The sequence below is a fragment of the Trypanosoma cruzi genome, genomic scaffold (genome assembly GCF_000209065.1).
Source record: "Trypanosoma cruzi strain CL Brener 1047053516727 genomic scaffold, whole genome shotgun sequence".
In the NCBI taxonomy this organism is placed as follows: Eukaryota; Euglenozoa; class Kinetoplastea; order Trypanosomatida; family Trypanosomatidae; genus Trypanosoma; species Trypanosoma cruzi.
The window spans coordinates 40,116-62,160 of record NW_001849390.1 but is presented as its reverse complement, the minus strand read 5'-3'; the positions used below and the strand labels follow the sequence as shown (position 1 = coordinate 62,160).

Sequence of the window (22,045 nt, the reverse complement as noted above, 5' to 3'; positions counted from 1 at the left end):
TGGTAGATCGAACGGTGGTGCGCCTCGTCAGCCGCTTTGGTGATTATGTGAAGGATCATCCTTCGACATTGAAGCTACCACCGCAATTTGTTTTTTTTCCAGCCTTTATGTATCACCTGCGAAGATCGGCGTACCTGCAAGTATTTAACTGCAGCCCTGATGAAACGGCCACTCTACGTCTGATGCTTCTTAAGTCATCCGTCCAGGATTCTATTATTCAAATTCAGCCCACACTGTACAGCTACCGCATGGATGCTCCGCCGCAGCCTGTACTTCTTGACAGTGCTGCTATTCAGCCCGATAACATTCTTCTTCTTGATACTTTTTTTGAGGTTCTTGTTCATCTTGGCTCAACTATTGCGGCGTGGCGAAGGGCGGGGTACGCTGAGCTAGAAGAGTATGCCTATTTCAAGGAGTTTTTGCAGGTCCCTGTAGCGGATGCAGAGATACTTGTGGCGGGCAGGTACCCCACCCCTCGGTTCATCTACGTTTGTCAAGATGATCCGGACGCACGCATTCTTTACAATAGAATAAATCCAAGCCGATCGTATGGAGGAGAAAATGACCAAAAATATGGAACAAACGAAGGGGAGCTGGTGTACACAGACGATGCATCACTTGGAGTGTTCATGGAACACTTGAAGAAGCTTGCGGTCTCTCAGTGAGACGGTAAGGGGTGAATTGTGCGTCACCCATCTGGTTTTGCTTTAATGATGCGGAGCTGTAACCATCTTTGGTGCCGGTGGATCTTTGTTTCTTCCCTTCCCTTTTTCTCATGCTCCCACACATTCTTTTTTTGTCTGTATTTTCCCCATTCTTTTTTTTTTTATGTGTGTGTGTGTGCGCGCGCTCAATATTTTCTTTTTTTACTTGTTAAAGTAAAAGTACGGAAAGTATCTAGGGCGGAGATGAGGGAGGCGCACGTCTCCGGTTTATTGGAGGCCGTTTCGTCTATCTTTTTGTATTGAGTGGTAAACTCCATTTTGCGCAGTTTTTGCAGGAGGGACAAGGATGATTTGCTGTTGGTGGTGTTCACGCATTTTGTTTTGAACTTCCTTTTTTTTCTTTTCTTCTGTTCTTGTTGCTGTTGTTGGTTGTTTATTTCATTTGGCACACACTAAAAGCAGTTCTTTAGTCTGTTTGGTCATGTTGTGTTCCTTGGTAGAATTCCTCCTGTGGGTTGTTGCGTGTGTGCAGCCGCTGTTGGCAGGCGTCCAACTCTGCCGCTCGGCACGAGAGGGGCGATTGGTGGACGCAGCGCTCATCACGAACCTGACGCTGGCCATGATTCTTTTGTGGCTGCTAGAATTGCTAGATGTACTTTTTCTCTCGTATCTCTTATCCATGCGAACCCTCTATATTTCGGCCCGCGTCATTTTCTCCCTGTACCTTCTTCACCCGAGATTTTGCGGGGCGACAAGGGTGTACAATCGCTTCCTTGCATCTTCTGTGGCTTATTACGCGCCGCTAGTGGACGGCTTTGTAGTGCGGCATCTTGTGGAGCTCGAACATTCCGGCTTTATTTGTTACTTGAGCAATGCAGGGCGTTCCCTGATGCTCATCAGCGTCGACTTGCTTGATGTGGCCAGTCAGTTAGTGTTTTCTGCTTCAACGTCGACAGGACCCTCTGAAAAGAAGAAAGGAGCGGGAGGGCCAGACGTTGTGGAGTCACCAACTGTTCCGCCACAATTGAGTGATATTTTTTTTGAGTCAAAGCAGTGATTTTGAGGACTAAAAGGTGCTCTCGAAGAGGGTTACGGAATAATCCGGGGTCACCCCCTCCTTCCATTTGCACACAATCCTGCTGAAGTGTAACACGGCGCCTTCCTTTCTCCTTACGAGAGAAAAAAAAAGAAAAAAGGCAAGCAAATACGGGAACGGTTTCTCGACGCGCTTGGCTATCGTTCTTTGCCAAAGCCGTAAGCCTGAGTGGGCAACAGTATTTTGTTGCCGGAAGAAGGAAAAAAAAAAAATGTACTGTGAGAAATGTGGGGTGTTTTTTCATGCGGCTGATGAAAATATGGAGATTGACATGCTATTGTTTGTGAATGGCATCTTTTGTTTGTTTTATATTCTTTTCCTTCTACACATTTTCTGTTGTTGTTGTTTTCTTGTGCTCATCAACATCTTGCCCACTGGTATTTTAATGGGCCCAATTACATTTAGTTGGTGGGGGGGGTAACGGTAAGGGGACAATGCTGAGCGCACAGGGAGCAATTACCAATGAGCTCGTCATGATTGAGTGCACCAGCTCTCAGGAACAAACTGCAAAGGAGATATTTCTTCTTAGCGAATTGGAGCGTGTGTGGACGGCGCTTTCTACCGTCCTGCGTGGCCATCTCATTGAGGGTCACAATGTGCGTATTGCCAATTTTGGTTCTTTTTGGTTTGAAACACGCCCGGTGGTGTCAGACGGAGTTGAACGCTACTACGCGCGCCGGGTTCACTTTGGCATGGACAGCAATTTTGCCCTTCGTTACAATTTAGACTCTAATAAGGTTCCACAAGAACCGCCCAGACTGGTGTACGTGAAGATAAGCATGGCAGATGTCGTCAGCATTGCAGAGGTTCCCGCACGTACGGCATCCATGGCGCTTCGTGAGTTCTTCTCATACGTGGGAGAAGGCCTTTTCAGGCATAAGGTGTTTAAAATAACGTTTTTAGATGTCGCCTCTCTATTGATTAAGCGTGAGAAATCGGTATTAGAAATCGATCCATCTTTTCGGCGTGATATTTTCGCCATTGACTCCCGCAAATGGCCGCCAAGGGTGCGTGAGGCGGCAGAGTCGGTGGTGATGGACATCGGTCGTCCTGCAACGGCATCATCGGTATTATCCCGCCCCTCCACAGCACAACTCAGTCGGCAGATTGCTGCATCAAGACCTATAGAGCCGCGCCCCGCCTTTGTCACATCCGCACCACGCGATCGACTCTTCTCGGAGATAGAAAAGGAGCCACCACGTAAGTTGCCTCCACGTAGTTCCTTTCCCGTCGAAGATTCATCACGAAGCACCGATAACGATGCTGCGGCATGTGTCAAGGAGTCTATTTTTGACGCCTTGAGCTCAGATGAGTATCCACCAGAGGAACCAGAGATTGAAGTGATTGAGGAATTGCCAAGAGAACTCCCACCACTGCGTGCTTATGAGGAAGAAGCAGCAAGACCCGTTGTGAACACTGGAAGGCGTTCGTTTCACGACCACAGTTCCGTTCGTGAGTTACTTTATGGGAAGGCAATAGCCCAGGTGGAACCATCGATGCGGGGAAGGAGACGCTACATCAACCGTGACTCGGACGCTGTTGCGGCGCTAATGAAAAGTTCATAGAAAAAAGGGAGATAATGGGGAGGGAAAAAATTGAGGCAGAGAAGATGAAAAATATAGGGAAAGGAGAAACCATTCTGAGCGTCCCCGTCATTAACACTCACCTATTATTTTTGTGTGTGTGTGTGTTTCGGGGGGAGGGGGGAAAAAGAGTGGCTTTGCCGCGCTTCTCAATTTGTGTCTTTTTGTTTGTGTTTATTATTGTTATTACTATTATTATTGCTATTATCCACTCCCCATTTTTTTTTTTTTTTTTTTGACTCGACATGGGGAAAGTGCCTGGAGGACAATGTCCTCACGCTCCGAGAGGCACAACCAATCATCGGGCAATGGGACGCTTCATAGTGGCTACGACATGTCACAGCGCGAGATTCCCGTCACAAAATCCGCATCTGAGGGCATGTCGCGCGTAGAGCAGCGACTCCGCATAGTGAAAAGCAGCCGTGTGCGGTGGACGACTGACACGCAGGGTGAGACCTTGGATCCTTCCCCGCAGCCGTCTGTGTCATCCATCCCAACAGCGGTGGAACCACCATGCGCCACATACCCTGCATTTGACCTTGCACGCCTGTCGAAGCACGAGCAGCATATAGTTGACGCTCTTTTGGCGGAGGTTGTCGATGCTGTTGCTTTCCCCAGTGTGCAGGATGAGTTGGCCCAGTGATCCACTGGGGTGATTTGATGTTTTTGTTGTTGTTGTCGTCGTAATTGGAGCGGATTTTGACGAAGGTGAGGGGAGGAGGAAAAGGACGAGAAAATGAAAAAGGAGCGGATGTAATGCAATCGCCATTGTGGATTTCGTTGGCGCTTGTTTTCTTGTTGTTATATATATATGTATTGCGTCTGCGTTTTTTTATATTTTTCTACCTCATATTTTCTCTGCCCACTCCCAATTCCACATGGTTGCAAGTGGGCAGAGAAGACGTGGCGTTCCTTTGTTTTTGCGTTATAAACTGTTTTTTTTTTTTCTTTTTTGTATTAAAAAAGTGGGTGGAGTGGGATGCCGCAAAACGAGTACATTGAGTTGGCGCAGAAGCGCTACGGTCGCCGTCTAGATCACGCCGAACGCATCCGCAAACGCGATGCCCGAAAGGCGCACACGCAAGCGAAGCATCTGCGCACCGTTCGAGGCATCAAGGCTAAGATAGCTTCTAAACGGCGCTACGCGGAAAAGGCGGAAATCCGCAAGAAGATACGTGAGCATGAGGAAAAGGAAACAAAGGAGCGCGTGAAGGAGAAGGGGCCCAAGAACGCGCTGCCCAGCTTTCTCATGGACCGCAGCGAGGCTGACCGTGCAAAGGTGCTTTCCAACTCTTTGAAACAGAAGCGGAAGGAGAAGGCCGGGAAGTGGGCGGTGCCGATTGAAAAGGTCAAACCCGTCAGCGAGGATGAAATGATGAAGGCCGTTACGTCCGGCAAGCGCGGAAAGAAGTCATGGAAGCGCATGGTGAATAAAGTAACATTTGTCGGCGAAACCTTCACGCGCCGTATGCCAAAGCACGAACGCTTCATTCGTCCCATGGCTCTCCGTTTTAAAAAGGCTCATGTGACGCATCCGGAGCTGAAGGCTACGTTTCACTTGCCTATCATTGGTGTCAAGAAGAATCCACAGGGTAAAATGTACACTGGACTTGGTGTTATCACGAAGGGGACAGTGATTGAGGTGAATGTCTCGGATCTAGGTCTGGTTACACCGTCAGGAAAGGTGGTCTGGGGAAAGTACGCGCAGGTAACTAACAACCCGGAGAACGACGGCTGCATCAATGCCGTGTTGCTGGTGTAATAATACATATATATATATATATATAAAGGCTTGTATTTTCTTCCCTCTTTTAGTTTATTCTAGCAATCGTATTGAAACGAAGATAAAAAAAAACGCGAGGAGCGGAAAAGACGATACTGCCTTTGAAGTAGATGTGTCGGCGCTTTATCCCGTGTGAGTGTTTATGGGCCGGTGGACGAGTGGCGAGTAAAGCATCCATTACTTTTAAGTGAAGAAGCATAAAACAAAAGGAAACACACAAATACGACGATGAACTAAAAACCCTGCGCTATGTGGAGTTTTGTTGTGTGGCCGCACCTGCTCTTATTCCTTTGTACACTTGCTGCCCCAGTTATGTTTATTTATTTTTATTTTTATTTTTATTTTACCTTCGTGTTTGCCACTGGCTGCCTCTTTGGGCGTTGCAGTAAGTAGAAAGTGGTGCCATTTCATTAAAAAAGGAGGAAAACAAGAAATCAAAACAAAACCAAAATTACATATTATTTTTTTTTGAAGAAAAAAAAACATAAATAGGGGAAAATAAAAAATGTCTTGCTGCCGAGCGGAGGTGAATGAGCCAGTAACTCCCAGCTCCGCCTCATCATTGGAGTCTGACGACCAAATCGCGCCGAAGCAGAAGGGTAACGAACCCCAAATCGAAGACTATAGCATCATCGCCCCCGGATTCTCCATCAAGGGCTCCGTCGCGCAGTTCGACGCTGTGGAACAAAATAAGAGCTCCGTGAGTGGACGCTTTTCTATTCCCGTCTCATGGCATAATTTGTCATATTCGGCAAACGGCACGAAAATTCTTTGCGGCCTCACAGGAACAGCGTTACCATCACGATGCCTTGCTGTGATGGGATCCAGCGGTGCGGGCAAGACGACTTTTCTCAATGCTATCTCTGACCGACTTACAACCTCGCGTACCCTCAAGCTGACAGGGAAACGCCAGCTGGGGGACTTGGAGTACAAGCGTCATTACCGCAGGATGGTTGGTTTTGTGGCGCAAGACGACATTCTCTCCCCACGGGCAACACCCGAAGATTCCCTTCGCTTTTCGCTGCGCGTGAGGCGTGGCACAAGCATAAGTGAAACGAATAAATTTGTTGAGGAAACTTTGGAGGAATTACGCCTTGTCCACTGCCGCGAGACCATTGTTGGTATCCCTGGCCTTGTCTCTGGTCTTTCGGGTGGTGAACGCAAACGCACAAGTATTGGTGTGGAGCTCATTTGCGATCCTAAAATTCTGTTGCTGGATGAACCCACCTCTGGTCTGGACTCCGTGACATCTGTGAAGATTGTGCATCTTCTGAATAACATTGCCCGAACTGGCCGCACGGTGATTTACACCATTCACCAGCCCACTGCTGAGACATTGACGTACTTTGATGATCTCATGCTTCTCACCGGGGGTCGATGTGCTTATCATGGCACGATGGCAAAATCCGTGGAATACTTTGAGTCCATCGGATTCCCTTGTCCTGAACGATATACGCCAAGCGATTTCTTTATGAAGTTGCTCCAAGATCCAGAAATTTCCAAGGTACTGGTTAAAAAATGGAAGAGCTATCTAAAACATGGTGTGAGAACCCCACATACAACCGCGGTTGAGCTAAATCCCAATCCCTCCGAGTCTCCCACCGCGAAAAATATTGAAAGCTACCTTGGTAGGTTTGGGAGCACCTCGTGTATCCAATTCCAGGAGCTTTTTCGTCGTTTTTCCATGGATCTCAGTCGGAATCATGTATACATTTTTTCACATTTTATACAGGCTGCCTTCTTTGCAGTGATTGTGGGTCTCATATTTCTGAATGTTAAAGATGATTTAGCTGGTATGCAGGATCGCGAGGGAGTTTTTTTCATGGTAACGATGAATCGGGCTATGGGGCAGACTTTTATCATGGTCAACTCCTTTATGCAAGATAAGGCCTTGTACGTGCGGGAGCAAATGGTTGGCTCATACTCCCCTTTTATTTTCTTTTTATCAAAAACCCTGGTGGAGTTTCCAATGCGCGTATTTTTTGCCTTTCTTGAGTGCTGTATTTTATACTGGATGGTGGGTCTTTACCGCCAGGCAGGAGCTTTTTTTTACTACTTTGCGGTCATCGCGCTGCTTACTGAAGTGGCCTCGGGTCTTGGGTTTGCCATTGGTGCCACGTTTAAAAGTTTGGTCGTTGCTTCCGGTACCGCGCCTGTGATTTTGCTACCGCTTGCCATGGTCGGTGGTCTTTTGGCGAACACAGATCGACTGCATCCGTATTGGTACTGGTTGGAGAAGCCATCCTTTATTCGTCAGGCCTATATTCTTCTTGCCCGCAATGAATTTAAGCATATCGACCACATTCGGTGTGATGGTAGAGGCAAACCACCGGGCTTCTGTAAAGATAAGCCCCAAAACGGCGAGGATATCTTGCGCCAACTTGGGTTTCAGCAGAAGCAATATGAAAACTGGGTTTTGTGGCTAACTCTTGCCCTTTTATATATTGCTTTCCGCGGTTGGGCCGTTATTTCCTTGTACTCTGCCGCGCGTACAAAGTTTTAGTTGGAGCAAAACTGCGTCTACCCGATGCGAAACCCATTTTATTATTGCACGTTTTCTCCAGTCTTTCTCCGCAGTAGGCAGGAATTAGATGGTACGTGGACTTCGGGTAAATAGGCATGGTAAATAATTTTTTTAAACGAAGAAGTTTTAGAATAGGTGTGTACACATATGTATGTGCCTTTCTAATTGCTACTGATATTTGTTTTATGTGAAAGAGGAAATATCGGTACTTTAACTCACTTATTTATTGGTTTATTATTATTATTGTTGGCGGTCGTCTTTTTTCAACCATTTTTTTTTTCTTTTCTATGCGTAATAGGAGGAACGGAGCGTAATTTATGGGGAGGGGAAGACCATTCGGAGGTTGAAAAAGAAATAAGCAAAGAGCAAAAACAAGGACATATTTCTGTTCATTTCCACTTTATATATATTTATTTATTTCTGCGAATGTGCAGCAATGAGGTGTTTTTTCTATTATTATTATTATTATTATATAGTGGAAATCGTTCTTCTCACTTTTTTACCTTTTCCCACCATGTGTACAGGAACTCTCTCAAGCGGCCAGGCGCGTGAGATGCGTACAGAACTGCGGGGTGTGGGTGTGGACGTGGGGGGGGAGAGTGATTTTATGTAATTCTGCATGCACCTGTGTTGTGGAGAGGCGGGAAGAAGGAAAATAGTCTTCGATCAGACTCTTCTTTTCCCTTGCTTTTTTTTTTTTTTTTGTACCCTTCAGGAATAAAATGAAAGGAGCGAGAGGGTAATTCGGCACCGGATTGCTCTGCTCACCAGCTATTGTTTTTCTTTGTCTTTACTGGGGAGCATCACCGAGGTGGTTGTCGTGTCCAAAACACGCAGTTACCTCCAATGTTCTTGGTTGGCCAAGAATTAATCTCCCGAGTCTCCGGGGTTTTTCCGCGGACTCGCCGCTCGTGATGTATATGCGTCGGGCAAAGGAAATCGTTGTGTTTTTAATCTTTTTTTTTTTTTGCTTGTTTCTGAGAAGTGACTAAATATGACGGGGAAGCGTTTTCTTTTTTTTTTTTTTTTTGGTTTTGTTGCTGTTGGAAATGTGAGCTGACGAAGATGAGCGATTTTGCATTGGCATGACTTTTCTTCCCCTGTTGTCTTTTCACGTAATTTCTTTTTGTATCTTTACCCTCTTTTTTTCTTGTTGTTGTTGTTGTGGCTTTTGTTCGGGTTCTCTTGTCGTACTGGGTTTGGGTAGTTAGAAAGGGAGATTGTGTGTGTGCATTCCAATGAACGAGAAGACGGTGTACAACGCCCTGCCGAAGCTGCCGGGGTTCAGCTTCCCTGAGCTTCACCACCCGCCGAACCACTCCCGACGGCAATACTGCAGCATCCATGACGGCACCAGAGCCGTGCTCGATGCTCGTCCGATCCGTCGGAGGGACGGTGATAACGGCGAGGGAGGGGAGTGCGGTGGTTTAAGTCGCGCCAAGATTTTTGCCAGGTTCCCGGCATGGAACTCGATGGACGATAAAGTTCTTCGCTTCTTTGCGTACTACATGGAGCGCGTGGATGAGAGCATGGTGGAGCGAATGCGTGTTCGGAAGGTGAAGATTTACTTCTACCTCTGTGACGGAACTCTTGTCGTGGTGGAGACCCCTGCTGTCGCCAACAGTGGTCTTCCTGGCGGCACAATTGTCTCCCGTTGCAAAATCGATGGTGTGGACTTTTTCTCTTTTTACATCGGATCCACCATTCAGGTAAGAGGGGTGGAGTACACGCTTGTTGATTGTGATGCAGCCACGCGTGACTTTTGCGCGGCGATGGAAGTACCTCAGCCTGAACCCCTTGGCTACCCGGAGGATGCGTTCGAGGCCAGCGTCAAGGTTGTAAAGGTCCCCATGGATGAGCTGCATGCCACGATGCGACGCAACATGGAAGTTGCGGCGGCAAATGCCACCGGAGCCCATGCCACTCTTCTTTCGCCAGAGGAGCGCAGTAAAGCCCGCAACTTCTTCGAGCACGACCGGGAAGTACTACGCTTTTTTGCGGTCTGGGAGCAGCGACTTTTTAGATTGCAGTATTACATTGCTGACCAAACTGTTTCTGTCATGCTGGAACATGCGAGGAACGATGGGCGTGATCCTATCTCTGTCTTCATTCGGCGCACCCTTATTCCTAAAGATCCCAAGGCACCGCTGCAAGATACAGAAACACTCAATCATCCGCTCGGAGCCCCTGTTGTGTACATCTCCGAGGAAGATTTGCGGACAGGAACAAGGATCAATTTATTCTCACGAGAATTCTACATTTTTGACTGTGACAACTACACACGGGCCTACTACGAGGCGAAAGGTATTGCACAGCCGTCTTTCCCAAAACCACCAACAGAAGCAGATATACTTGCCCCCAAGCCGAAATCACCGCCGCCAACGGCAACGCAATTGCCCATTATGAAGAGTGTCCAGGGCGCGTCGACAATGGTATTTGAAGATCATTCCAGTCATAAGGATCGCCTCAAACTTACTCGCTATACAAACGATGTGTTCCGTTTTGCCGCTCGACGTGTGAATCCAAGCCCAGAAGATGAAGGTCGAATGTTTGTCTTTTGCTACTACCTCGCCGATGATACAGTGTCGCTTTTTGAGCTTGTTGTGGCAAATAGCGGGCATGTTGGTGGAAAATGCTTTGCCCGTGCCGTTGTCCCTGAGATAAATGAGCCTGGAAAACTGTGTGTGGGGGCCAGAGTGAAACTGGCGGGGGTGACTTATGAGCTCATCGAGATGGATGAGCGAACCAAGCGATACATTGCGATGGGAATGCCTCTCATGGATGAGGACTATTTCCGCACCCAGGAACTCGTTCATCGTGTGCGAAATGTCATTCTTCAGCGCTTCTCAAGTGTGACCGATGTCTTCCGACGTTTTAAATCAACGGTGGATGGATTGGACAAGGAAGATGTGAAGGGACTCTTTCTGGAGTGTGGTACTCGACTGGACGCAGCCGAACTGGATCGTGTTATGGCAAGGCTGGATCAGGACAATGACGGAATTGTCAATTTATCGGAACTTACGGAAAATCTTTTGCTGCTGCAGTTTGTTTCCGATTTTGTTCCAAAGAATGAAACTTTTAGAAGCATCGAAAAGGGTCCTCTCCGCTCGTTCCGAAACCTTGAGGCGAGCAAAACGGCAGCAAGGGAGGCGGATGAGGCTCTGCGGAAGTTAATCTCGAAAAGCGAAGCCCGTCGGATTCTTCTTATTCGGGCATTCAGGATAACCTCAAACAGCACCTACGACGGTCATCTCAGCGTTGAGGATTTCAGGCGAACCCTGAAAGATCGAATGAATTTTTCACTGACCGATAGCGAGGTGGAGAGCCTTGTCTACAAATTTTATTATCTCCCAGGGCTGGAGGATTGGACCGCGCGTCGTTTGCCAGTCAAGGAGATTCAGCGCCTTATTATGTGTTAGAGCTTTTGCGAGAAGTTGTCTGGTTTCTTCTTGCAGTGAGTGTGTATGTATGTGTGCAGTGTTGCCCCCTGACATGTATGACGGCGTGGGAGCCATTTTCTTCCGTGCCAATAGTTGACTCATGTAAACGAGACAAAAAGAAAAGGGTTTACCGAATGAATTAGCATGTAAATCGGCGAAGAAAAGCTGGGAAGACGAGGAGAGGGGAAGACCCTCGTAGAAATGCGTTCCCCTATCCCTCTTTCTCTTTCCTTCTATTTTCCCTTTGTGTGTATTTGTTGTTGCTGTGCGCGTCGTTGAAAGGGGTTTATTCCAATGTCATTTTGCGTTAGTACATGCATTTTTCTCCCCCCATTTCCTCTTTATTCTCTGCATATATGTGTATCAAAATGTCATGTCGATCTTTTTCATACCTCCCCGAGGATTGTAGTATCAGGCGCTGTAGAGAATACAGGGGAATGAGCAAAGTGGATTTTGTGGCCGATCAGCCGCGACCGCTGGAAGACTTTATCGCCGTGACGGGCCTTAAGTTTTGGCATGCAAAGAAGTGTTTTGAGCGTTTCGGTGGATATGCGCCGGCGTTGGCCTCGTTTGCTCAATCATATCCCTCATTGCCAAAGAATTACTTTGATCGACGTCAAGTTCTGAGGGCAACTAAGTCTCGAATCAACAAAGAGTTGGAACTCATCTACAGGCGGGCACGGTGGATTAGGAATCAGCTGGGGGAAAATGTGGAAAGGGTTTGGGCTGTGTACTACACCTATCCTACATTATCCAAGGAATCTCGTTTTGCCGCCTTGCCTCAAAAGTGCTTGAGAAATGTACGATATCGTGAGCCTTCTCACTTCACTGGACCGTTTTTTGAAATGTCTACTTTTTGGGAGGCGGAGATGGGGGGAGAATCGTTTTTTTTTAATTTTGACAAAGAGGTTTTTGAGCGCAGTAGATTTGCCTTGCGCGAAAAGTTGGAACAGTGGGTATCTACGGCGGTGTTTCATCGGGGTGCTGTTCGGTATGTTGACGCTCATGATCTGGACGAGAAGACGGTCCGTTTGATTATCAACGATGCGAATAAAACTTTTGTCCATCCTGACCACCGCAATAAATTTGTGGCCTTTCTTGCCGCCATGTACAATGAACTTGAGATATATGAGCAGTCCATGAGTTTCCTGTCTGGACTTTTTATGCTGGTTCTAACTGAGGAGGAAACCGCCTCGGTGCTTCGTTTTCTATTGAATGTAAAAGTGCCTTCTCATTGGTCAATGGATGTTGTGGCTTTTTCGAGTGCCGCCGTCCTTGTAGAAAATTTTCTCCAGGTGCCTTTCTTGGAAGGAAAATCGGTTCGAACGGGCGAATATGCCAACTTGCACTCTCGTTTGCAGTCGATTATGAATATTCTTTGCGTGAATGTAGTAAACGTGAACGAGCTTTTTGTTTTTTTGGGTCTTCTCATCAAGGAGAACCCGACTGTGTCTTTTTCCGGGAATCGTCCAAGTTTATAGTTTTTTTTTTTGGGGGGGGGGGTTGATGTTTTTTTTTTATTTTTGTTGGTTTTGGTGATGTCTATTTTGTTGTTGTTGATTTTGATGCCATGCGCGATTTATTTTTTATGCTCTTTCTTCCTGTTGGGTCCTGCAGGGAACTTTTTAAAGGCGCGGACGAGGGATACACGGAGAGAGGCGGAAGGAAAAAAAGGAAGGAGGGGAATGAGCAAAGTGGATTTTGTGGCCGATCAGCCGCGACCGCTGGAAGACTTTATCGCCGTGACGGGCCTTAAATTGGGGCATGCGAAGGAATGTTTTGAGCGTTTCGGTGGATATGCGCCGGCGTTGGCCTCGTTTGCTCAATCATATCCCTCATTGCCGACGGATTACTTCGAGGAAGTGGGGAGGGTGGAAAAGAACGCGGAGGTCATTAATGCCGAGCTGAAACTCATCTACAGGCGGGCGCGGGAAATCAAGAGTCAATCTGGCAAGGAAGACGAGGGTGTCTGGGCCGTTTACTACACGAGGCCGTCAACCACGGAGTCCAAGCCGCAGAATTTCAATGCCAGCAGTGCCGACAAGGCGCCGAAACCGTTTGGGTCCTTTTTTAGTTTTACCAGCACCACGAGCGCTGCACCGCCACCCGGCCCGATGAATTTTGGTTTTGGAGCCCAGCCTGCGCCTTCATCCTCTGAGGCCGCCCCTGTTTCTACCACATTCGGCGGCTTTGCTCAGAAAAAGACGACGGAGGAGAAGAAAAAGACAACAAATAATGAAAGGACGGTAAAGTACTGCGAAGCCACACATTTCACTGGACCTCTTTTTGACATGCCTCTTTTCTGGCGGGAGGAGGTGGAGGGACGGTGTCCGTTGTTGAATCTTGACAAGGGATTCCTTGAGGAGAACCGCGATGTCCTGCGCAAGAGACTGGAAAAATGGGTGAAGAAGGCTGAATTCTTCGTGAAACCTGTCCAATACCTGGAGGTTGATGATGAGGATGAAGAGACTATTCGTGTAATTATCAAAGATGCGGACCGTACCTTTTTCCATCCTGAACACCGCAATAAATTTGTGAATTTTCTTACTGCTATGCATAATGAATTTAACGCATATGGACAAGCCATGAGTTACCTAGCTGGGCTTTGTTTGCTGGTTCTAAGTGAGGAGGAAACTGCCGCGGTACTTCGGTATGTGGCAAATGTTCATATTCCGGGGCACTGGGCTGCCGAGGCTGTTGGCTTTTCGACCACTGCCTGGGTTGTGGAGGGCTTTATGAAGCGAAAGTTTCCTGATGTGGCGAAGCATCTTGAGGAGCTGAAATTGTGGCCTGACACATACCTTCAAAAGGTTCTTACTGGTCTTTGCATCCACGTCCTTGATTTTAAAGATCTCTTTGTATTCCTGGACCTTTTCATGGATGGCGGAGTGAAGTTTCTCATCAAATATTGTCTTGCGATTGTGGAGCACTTTCGCAGTGATCTCCTCCGCATTAAATCCGCGACGGCCGCAAATGAAGTGTATGAAATCATGCGACTTGACGCCAAAGTTGCCGATTCTCACGATGTGAAAGCTATTCTCCGGCGTGCGCCGTTAATTGACCTTGGAGCGGAGGGGGATTTGATTGACATCTTGCGCATGGAAGCGTACAACACCCATGTTGCGCCTCGACTGCAAAGAGCCCCGAAGACTGAGGCGTTTGAACCATGTGCCGTGTGTAATGAACGAAAGCCGATATGGTGGAATGACGATCTTGGGGCGGTGTGCACGGAATGTAGGGATGCGGCTCCGGAACTTAGTTATACCAAATACTAAACACGAATAGAATGAATAACAGATGCATAAATTTAAAAAAAGAGAAGAGAAACGATCTGTAGGTGAAAAGGCATATATATTATAATTAGTTACATTTGCATGCGTTATTTTTGTGTGGCGCAAACATGCATAAAAACTTAGATGATGGAACAGGATGAGAGAATGGCGATGCAGAACTACTTTTCTCCGGAAGATTTTGTTAGTCGAAGAATGGGAGAGCTTTTAATAATCATTCGGTTTATTTATTTACTTGTGGGGATCTGCTCCTTTTCATTGTTTTTTTTTTTTTTTGTTGTTGTTGTTGTTTTGTTTTTCTCGTTTTCCATTCTATGTGTTTTCACGTTTATTTCACGGCAACTTTTCTTTCCTTTGCCTTTTCACCACTATCCTTTTTGTCGTTATTAGTCATGTTTCAAAAGGGCCCGCCCCCGTGTGTGTGTGCGTGCCGTCATGCTGTCACCTCATGTGTTTGATTTCTTTGCGGACGAAAAGGGAAGATGTGTTTTTTAATCCCCTGAACTTTTGCCTCCCCGCACTGAGAAGGGAGAAGAAAAGTTTTTTTGGGGGGCCTTGACGCCCCGCGTTTTGCCAAAACACAACTTGTTTTTGTTTTTTTCCGCTCTCACGTGGGGTGCCGGTGGGCGTACTAGCAACACGTCGTCACGAGTTTCTCATGCGCTTCAGGAAAAATACGGCGGACCGGTGAATATGCAGTTGGCATGTACAAGCACGACCACTCAAAAAGGAAAAACTTGATGTTTGCTGCAACCGAAAAAAGAGGGTGCTCGAAACAGTCCTGCCGCTCCGCGGTGATCTTCCGGAAGGGGGAAGAGTGGGAGGCCATTGCGGATGGCTTTGTTTGTGCACACTGGACCTCGTGAATTTTATTTTTTTCCGCCTAAGGGAATTACTTTTGTGCCGCCGCTGCGGGAAATCCAAAGAGTAATTTAATACCCTCCTACTGCACTTCTCTCTTCTCTGCGGCTGGGACTGTTCTTTTTGTCTTTTTGGTGCCCTACTCCTCATTATCACTGCCTTTTCAATCACAAAAAGGGTGGCGGATGAACGCGCCACCGCGTGCGTTTTGAGGGCGGCACACATTGCGCCAAGCACGACATGCTTGAGTGATCGCATTGGCTGTCCGCAATATGTTGATGCATTCTTGCGTGCAAAAGACAGTGTTTTCTTTTTAACCATAATGATCTCTTGAGGTGCGGCATGCGATATGCTAGTTTGACTTGGGGGCTTTAGGACAAACCGATGAAATTTTTATGAAATTCTTTTTTTATTGCGCCTACATTCTCCTTGGGGGGTGAGGCATTTATTGTTGTTTGTTTTGATTTGTAGGCGAATCTTGGATGTTGTCTGTTTGGCGCCACATATATATATATTTTTTTCGTGAATCGGGGGTTTGCTCTGTGCATGTGGATATTTTGTTGGCATCGCGGAGGATCTTGCAGATTATTCCTATTCTTACTTTTATTATTATTTCTATTTTATTTTTGCTGTTGTTGTTGGGTGTGCGTGGCGATCTAATTGCACCAGCGCGTTTTTATGGCGTTTCAATGGATCAGCTGAATGTGTCTGCATCCATCTTGTGGAGCAACGCAAGGCATGACTTGTTTCCGGCTGACGTGGTGCTCGGGGATGTTGCCGTTGTTGCAAGTGCCCCGGCCACGATTCAGTTCTTGGGAAACAGTGAGGTGTCTTTTGAGGGTGGCATGGCGCTCGTGGAGAGTTGTTGCACCGGGAGGAATTCACAGATGTTTCTTCTTGTGTTCACAGAAAGCGATATGAGCCTGGCGCGCATATTTGTGGCCGTCCAATCCTGCGACATCGTTGCCCACGTGGAACCGCTGGGGGGATTACGTTCGTTGGCTCTCTGCGTCGACATGGATGGCCAGCTGAGGTACTTGGTAGTGGGCCCGCTGCCAACGTCAGCGATGATGGAGGCGTGTTTTGCGACCGGTAGCAGTGCGAAAAGTGAGTCTGAAATCGCAGACCCGTCAACTCGTTATCCTCTCGGCCACGAGAGTTCCGTCCGCGTGGATTTGCCGCGGGTTGTTGACGGCAGTAGCTCTTGTGTAACGGCTGAAGGGGGCCGCAACTGCAGAGGCGGCAGCAGCGCGGACGATGTTGTGAAGATTTCCGTTGGACTCCTGAGAGACAAAGTGCTCAGCGTGCTTTCCGCCCAAAGGCCACATCTTTTTGAGTTCCCATGGAACGTTAGCAAAGGCATGATGACGTGGTTGAAAAGGCGAGAGGTGCTGGAGGCGCTCAGTCCGCCCTCACTCGGCCGTGCAGTATACCTTATTGCTGGTCACTGCACCTTTTTTGCATCGTCAGAGGCGGCCTGCAATGCAACCGCCTGTCACGCATCAGACAGAAGACCAATTGGAGCGTTGCGGGGCCTCGTTGCCGTGATTCGCAATGCCCTTGTGTTACTTCCGCTGGAAACAAACTGTGGCACATCTCCGGGTACACTTGTGGTGCGCTGGAATCAACTACTTGGGTACCAGGCCAGCGATGTCCTGAAATGCACGAGGGTATTTCACGTGGCGATGAGTGACGGATGGAAAAAACATGATCGAGGTGCATTTTTGCCCTGCGGAATATGGCTTTCGATAATTTTTCCCTCGTGGAGTGACTGCAACGCCATGGAGTATGCGTTGCGCACGGCCTACATCTCGGCGACGGGCATCGAATGTCGCGTCCTTGAGCGGGGAAAAAATGTCACTGTGGGGGACGCGGAGGTGTGGGGAGGCGTCTGGCCGCCATCACTGAAGGGAACGACAAGTGCAAAGTGTAACGTTTCCTCAACAATGATGATGATGGAGCCGGGATCAGCCGTGACGACCCGGCGTAATTTGGCGAGGAAGGCGGAGCTTATGCCACCATCACCTAAGATAACAACAGATTTGGTGGTTGATTGTGACGGTCGTGGGGAGGCTTGCATTTCACGCGCGGGTTTTGTTTGGGTGCTCATACATCAAACGTCTTCTGTTTTGCTGCTTGTGGATCATGTTGCCTGTCGAAGTATGACAGCAACTGCTGCTTCTGGTGGTAGTAGAAATCCATCGGAAATTGCGGATCTTTTTATTGACGCATTCACTGAGCTGCGTTCAACTCCCACACCTGGAGGGATCGTTGGAAATGGCGTTGACATATCGTTGGTTCATGCTGCTATTTGTGCTGAGTGCTCTTTGCGACGCATTCCACCTGCGTCAATGGACCCATGCCTTTGCTGTGGTTCAGTGACAAAGCCGGTTCGTTTGTCACCTTTATCATCACTGGCCGTTGAGAGCCATGAGACGATCGAGAATTTCTTTCCGATGATAATGTCGCCTATGTGCGCAGTGATCATTGTGAGGTTTATAATGGAGCACACTAGCGAGGCTTGGGATGCCGTACGTGAGCGAGTTTTGCCAGCGAGAGAGATGGCCGTAAATTTCTCGGAACACATTATCCCCAACTTACTTATTGCGTTGGACGAAATGCGGGAATTCCCCTTCATTTTGTCATTTGTATTCAAGAACTTTTTTATGCGTCTTCCCCCGCTGCCTCACATTCACGATTCTTGTGAAGAAGGTTCAGCGAAGTCGCAAGCCGCGGCGCTTCATCTTGTGGTGCAGCTGTACTTTACTGGGTTGTGCCTTCATGCGCGGGAGACATACGGTTTGGGACTTCAAACTGGGAATCTCTGGGAGGCCTTTCACTCTCTGCTGAAATGGTGCGGAAATGTCATTGAGGCAGTGTTGCTGGGAGAAGAAAATGACATCCGCAGTGTGAAGTTACCGGAGGAGACCATGCGGCGGGCGTTGACGGTGAGGGATCCGCCAGCGGATCACCCCTTGCGCCGCCTGGAGTCACTGTGGATTGAGCATGCACCCAGTATGATCACAGCCTCCCTTGCTCTTACTGCTGGGGGAGGTGCTATCGGCGATGAAGCGGCGATCCATCCACTGGCAGACGCAGCCGACGCAGCAGAACGTGGTCAAGCGAAGAATTTGCAGAAGGGTCCCACAAAACCATCTGCCCGCCAGCCCACAGAATATTTATCGTTGGGTCCTTTTTGTATGCCTCCAGCATCAGGAAAGGAGATCTTTTTTGCAGACCGAAAGCGGAGCCTCCGACGGGGAGAGAGAAAACAGGAATTAATGAATGAAGTCTCCGTGCAGGTGTGTCACCTATCGTCCCATGCTGATCTTCCTCCTGCCGCGGCGCAAGAAGGGGTTCAACATCAGAATCAACACCGGTGTTATTATCCGCGTTATGGAATAGAAACAGTTGAGGCGTCTGTGCAGACGGTGCGTACTTCCTCACAAGAAGAGGCGTTGTTGCGCTCTCACCTGCAACTGCAAACAAAGGTGCGCTACCTTGAGCGGGTGTGTGCCGACCAGCGGCCGACCTCCTCGGCAACATCAAGTATGCCACTAGCGGCAGATGTATCTGTACCATTTCCTTACTTGAAGGCGTATCGTTCGCATCTTGAACACGTAACCGCGTTAGAAAAGCGGATCGATGAACTGAAGAGACTCTCTGATGAGCGGCAAGAGGAGTTGTTCGCTGTGCAGAAGGAAAACTATGCTTTGAAAAAGGCGTTGTGCGAGGCGACATCCCCTTCGGGGAATCAACCGGCGCCTTTTCATGTCGCATATTTGATGCTTTGTAGAGAAGCTTCACAATTTATGCTGGAGCGTGAGGAGCACGAGCGGGACACGATTATTTTCTCTGAGTGTAAAGAGAGGACGGCGCTGTTGTTCTCCCTTCTGCGTAGTTTCTCATGAGAGAAGAGAGAAAAAAAAAAAAAAAAGAATGAGGAAATATTGATGAATTTTTTTTTGTGTGTGCCAGGGCTTCAAGTACTCGGGTATATTTGGGGTTTGCTTTTCCTGCGTCCAGGTGAATATTTCTTCCTTTTTTTTTTTTTTTTTTATGTTCATTCAATGGATGATGGCATTGGAAAGCCGAGAACATGCAGCATGGAATATCGACTGAATTTGCACTCACATCTTCAACGAAGCCGCAATCGTCTCATATTTCATCCTTTTTGTTTGCAGAGGAGCTTCTCTGTGGTGTCCTTCTTCACTGGCCTCACCGCTCCCAGCCTGCGTCGTTGCTGTTATGTGGGCCATCTGGCAATGGAAAAAGTCATGTTGTGTGCAGGGCGCTTCAGCGTGCCCGCGGTGCCACAAGTCGGCGACGTGTGCTTGCTGTTACCCCACAACTTGCTTTATCTCTCTCGCGACGGCATGTAGACGGAAGCACAGCCCTCAGGGAATTCGTTCGTCACTCAATTCGCGGTGCTGTGGTTTGTCCCGGTAGTCATCATTCTGGGGATGAGGATGGAGACGCGGCTGTGATTGTTGTGCTTGATCACATGGAATTGTTCATCACCGCTTCGGATAACGCCGCTGGGTGGATACGTGGCGACAGATCGTCGTCCGAGCAGTCGCACTCCACTGCCCCGCACCATCCGGTCGTTCTGGCTGAATTGTACGATATTATCCGCGGGCGTGAGCTCTTTGACAAAGATGAACTCCGGTTTATGCGTTTAAATACGGTGCTTTTCGTGACGTTGTTCAGTGGCGCATGGGAAGATATTGATCCGTTTGCCCGCGCAAAGTTATTCGATGCATATGTTCCGTTGGAAACACCATTGGAAGAGGAAAGGTTTGCGTTTTTCCGTACTCACACCAAATATCCATTGCTTTGGTGTCGAGCGATTGCCGCACGCAGTGGAGGAATTCCTTACAGGGGCTTGAAGGAGATTGTCGAGCACATGGAGGATGTCGTGCATAACGCAACACCAGCGGAACACTATAACCAGATGTCTGTGCGCAAGGATGAGGCGGTTGACGACGCAGCGCACAATTCCGACTCAGAGACGGAAGCAGTGGCAGCGATCTTTTCACTTCGCGCAGTTCGAGCATTCGGCACAAGCGGCTCTATTGCGGCACAGGAGTACCGCCAAAGTGCTGGTTATGTTGACGTGCAGGAGACACGGTGGCAAGATATTGCTGGGCTTGAGTCCGTCAAGGAAACGTTACATCGGCTTGTTCTGCGTCCGCTGCATTCCTCCACGTTACACCGTCGTTTTGGCATTCGACCCTCCACGGGTGTTCTGCTCTATGGTCCTCCAGGCACCGGGAAAACCATGCTCGCACGTGCCATGGCCACGGAGCTGAACGCCTCCTTTATCTATATAGACCTACCGCAGCTGATTCAGGCTGAGGTCGGCCAATCGGAGAGAAGACTGCGCGGTTTTTTTGATGCGGCACGTGAACGCAGTCCTTCCGTGATGTTTATCGACGAACTGCAGGCCGCATTTGGAACGCGGCGTGCGCCACAAGGCTTCTTGGGTTCAACGCACGACATGCGGCTTGTTACCCAGTTTTTGAACCTGCTGGACAAGGCTCAGGAGGACGAGGAGCACTTCACACTCTTCGTTGGTGCAACGAATGTCAAGGAAATGCTTGACGAGGCGGTGCTGCGCGCTGGGCGTCTTGATACGCTCGTCGAGGTGACTCTTCCGGATGAGACAGCCCGGCGTTCCATGGTGCAGCGCGCCGTGTACGGTGAGTGGGCGGCGTGGTTTCCCGCAAATGAGGTGGCATCACAGCAGGCGTTGGTTTGTGCCTTTATAAAAGGGACGGCGGGGTTTAGCGGAGCAGAACTGCGCCATGCGATGAACGTGTTTTCTCTTCAGTTCATTCGTCTTGCAAGCACCACGACGAGAAGCGGCAGCGCGGAATTCTTTCAGAAGCTGCAAGATATGATGATTCAAAAAGAGACGCACAGTCTAAGCAATTACGCGCAAGACGCCCTGACGCGCGCGCTCACGAGAGCCGCACGGCCGTGAGGTGTAGCGATTCCGACGACATGTGTAACTGAGCTTGGAACAACTGGAGGAACTTGGCTTCGCCCACGCATAAAAGAGAATAAATGGAACGTACATAATCATTTCTGTTTTATTTAAAACATGGACAGAAGGTGCGTTCTTTCATTTTGTTCAATTTACTCAAGGAAAAAAAAAAAAAAACAAGCGTCACAGGCAAGAGCGCCCCAAATTTTAAAAAATAAATCACAGAAAAAAAAAAGCCAAATTGCCGTGACGACAAAAGCAAAAACACACACACACACAAAAGAGCTCCTAGAATATTCACTTGGGCCGCCGAACGGATCCTGCGGCTGTCAATAGGATTCACACAGGACGGGAATGAGAAGGGGTGAATGGAATGGGGATGGGGGTTCGCCAAATCCCCAATGAGTGTTTACACCAAGTGCGCGCATATTTATATATGCACATTATGGTGGCTACTATCGTAACTTGATCGCTCCATCCGGATTGGAAATGCATGTACATGTACATACATAAGTGTGTGTGTATGTATGCATTCAAAACCCAAAGTGGAAGACTTTGGGCTCCTCCAGCCGCAAGACGCAGTCGCAAGGTAAGGACCACAAAGGGGGCAAGTGGGAAGGCAGAAACAAAAGCAATTAAAACTCATTCAGAAGTTATCGGTTCCCTGATTGCTACCCTCGGGGTCTTCTAGAAGATTCATAAAATAGGAAAAACTCCCAAAGAAATATATTCTTTCAATCAGGATATACATGTATTTGGGCAGCCAGCCTTCCTCGCGAACACTCCGTTCACACGCTCCTAGTCTTCTGCTCGT

General features: G+C 48.3%; 11 protein-coding genes across 11 annotated transcripts, besides 11 other annotated features; all 11 read left to right on the top strand.

Annotated features, from left to right (window-relative positions):
- Tc00.1047053508231.230 (protein transport protein Sec23A, putative) lies at positions 1–665 on the top strand (the record flags this gene model as incomplete). The annotated part of the gene is made up of 1 exon (XM_813525.1): positions 1–665. A coding segment is annotated over one exon (665 nt), but the record flags the coding sequence as incomplete, so codon positions are not given.
- Positions 1–10,121: a sequence feature (heterozygous, non-Esmeraldo-like haplotype).
- Positions 1,147–1,722, top strand: Tc00.1047053508231.220 (hypothetical protein, conserved; the record flags this gene model as incomplete). The annotated part of the gene is made up of 1 exon (XM_813524.1): positions 1,147–1,722. The coding sequence occupies one exon, from the start codon at positions 1,147–1,149 to the stop codon at positions 1,720–1,722; it is 576 nt and encodes a 191-aa protein (XP_818617.1).
- Tc00.1047053508231.210 (hypothetical protein, conserved) lies at positions 2,196–3,326 on the top strand (the record flags this gene model as incomplete). Its single annotated transcript, XM_813523.1, has 1 exon — positions 2,196–3,326. The coding sequence occupies one exon, from the start codon at positions 2,196–2,198 to the stop codon at positions 3,324–3,326; it is 1,131 nt and encodes a 376-aa protein (XP_818616.1).
- Positions 3,519–3,552: a microsatellite.
- Tc00.1047053508231.204 (hypothetical protein, conserved) lies at positions 3,613–3,987 on the top strand (the record flags this gene model as incomplete). Its single annotated transcript, XM_813529.1, has 1 exon — positions 3,613–3,987. One exon carries the CDS (start codon positions 3,613–3,615, stop codon positions 3,985–3,987), a length of 375 nt encoding a protein of 124 aa, XP_818622.1.
- Positions 4,324–5,106, top strand: Tc00.1047053508231.200 (40S ribosomal protein S8, putative; the record flags this gene model as incomplete). The annotated part of the gene is made up of 1 exon (XM_813522.1): positions 4,324–5,106. One exon carries the CDS (start codon positions 4,324–4,326, stop codon positions 5,104–5,106), a length of 783 nt encoding a protein of 260 aa, XP_818615.1.
- Positions 5,109–5,131: a microsatellite.
- Positions 5,447–5,472: a microsatellite.
- On the top strand, positions 5,633–7,630 carry Tc00.1047053508231.190 (ABC transporter, putative; the record flags this gene model as incomplete). Its single annotated transcript, XM_813521.1, has 1 exon — positions 5,633–7,630. The coding sequence occupies one exon, from the start codon at positions 5,633–5,635 to the stop codon at positions 7,628–7,630; it is 1,998 nt and encodes a 665-aa protein (XP_818614.1).
- Positions 8,051–8,071: a sequence feature (AT_rich).
- Positions 8,103–8,123: a microsatellite.
- Positions 8,890–11,070, top strand: Tc00.1047053508231.180 (hypothetical protein, conserved; the record flags this gene model as incomplete). The annotated part of the gene is made up of 1 exon (XM_813520.1): positions 8,890–11,070. The coding sequence occupies one exon, from the start codon at positions 8,890–8,892 to the stop codon at positions 11,068–11,070; it is 2,181 nt and encodes a 726-aa protein (XP_818613.1).
- Positions 10,122–10,521: a sequence feature (areas merged during assembly that could not be assigned to a particular haplotype. This can correspond to areas where the two haplotypes were merged or to regions with more than two copies in the genome that were merged during assembly.).
- Positions 10,522–22,045: part of a sequence feature (heterozygous, non-Esmeraldo-like haplotype) that runs on past the window's edge.
- Tc00.1047053508231.174 (hypothetical protein, conserved) lies at positions 11,529–12,572 on the top strand (the record flags this gene model as incomplete). Its single annotated transcript, XM_813528.1, has 1 exon — positions 11,529–12,572. One exon carries the CDS (start codon positions 11,529–11,531, stop codon positions 12,570–12,572), a length of 1,044 nt encoding a protein of 347 aa, XP_818621.1.
- Positions 12,777–14,366, top strand: Tc00.1047053508231.170 (hypothetical protein, conserved; the record flags this gene model as incomplete). Its single annotated transcript, XM_813519.1, has 1 exon — positions 12,777–14,366. One exon carries the CDS (start codon positions 12,777–12,779, stop codon positions 14,364–14,366), a length of 1,590 nt encoding a protein of 529 aa, XP_818612.1.
- Positions 14,640–14,680: a sequence feature (A-rich).
- On the top strand, positions 15,725–19,153 carry Tc00.1047053508231.150 (uncharacterized protein; the record flags this gene model as incomplete). The annotated part of the gene is made up of 1 exon (XM_813518.1): positions 15,725–19,153. The coding sequence occupies one exon, from the start codon at positions 15,725–15,727 to the stop codon at positions 19,151–19,153; it is 3,429 nt and encodes a 1,142-aa protein (XP_818611.1).
- Positions 15,828–15,870: a sequence feature (A-rich).
- On the top strand, positions 19,342–21,228 carry Tc00.1047053508231.130 (ATPase, putative; the record flags this gene model as incomplete). The annotated part of the gene is made up of 1 exon (XM_813517.1): positions 19,342–21,228. One exon carries the CDS (start codon positions 19,342–19,344, stop codon positions 21,226–21,228), a length of 1,887 nt encoding a protein of 628 aa, XP_818610.1.
- Positions 21,773–22,031: a mobile genetic element.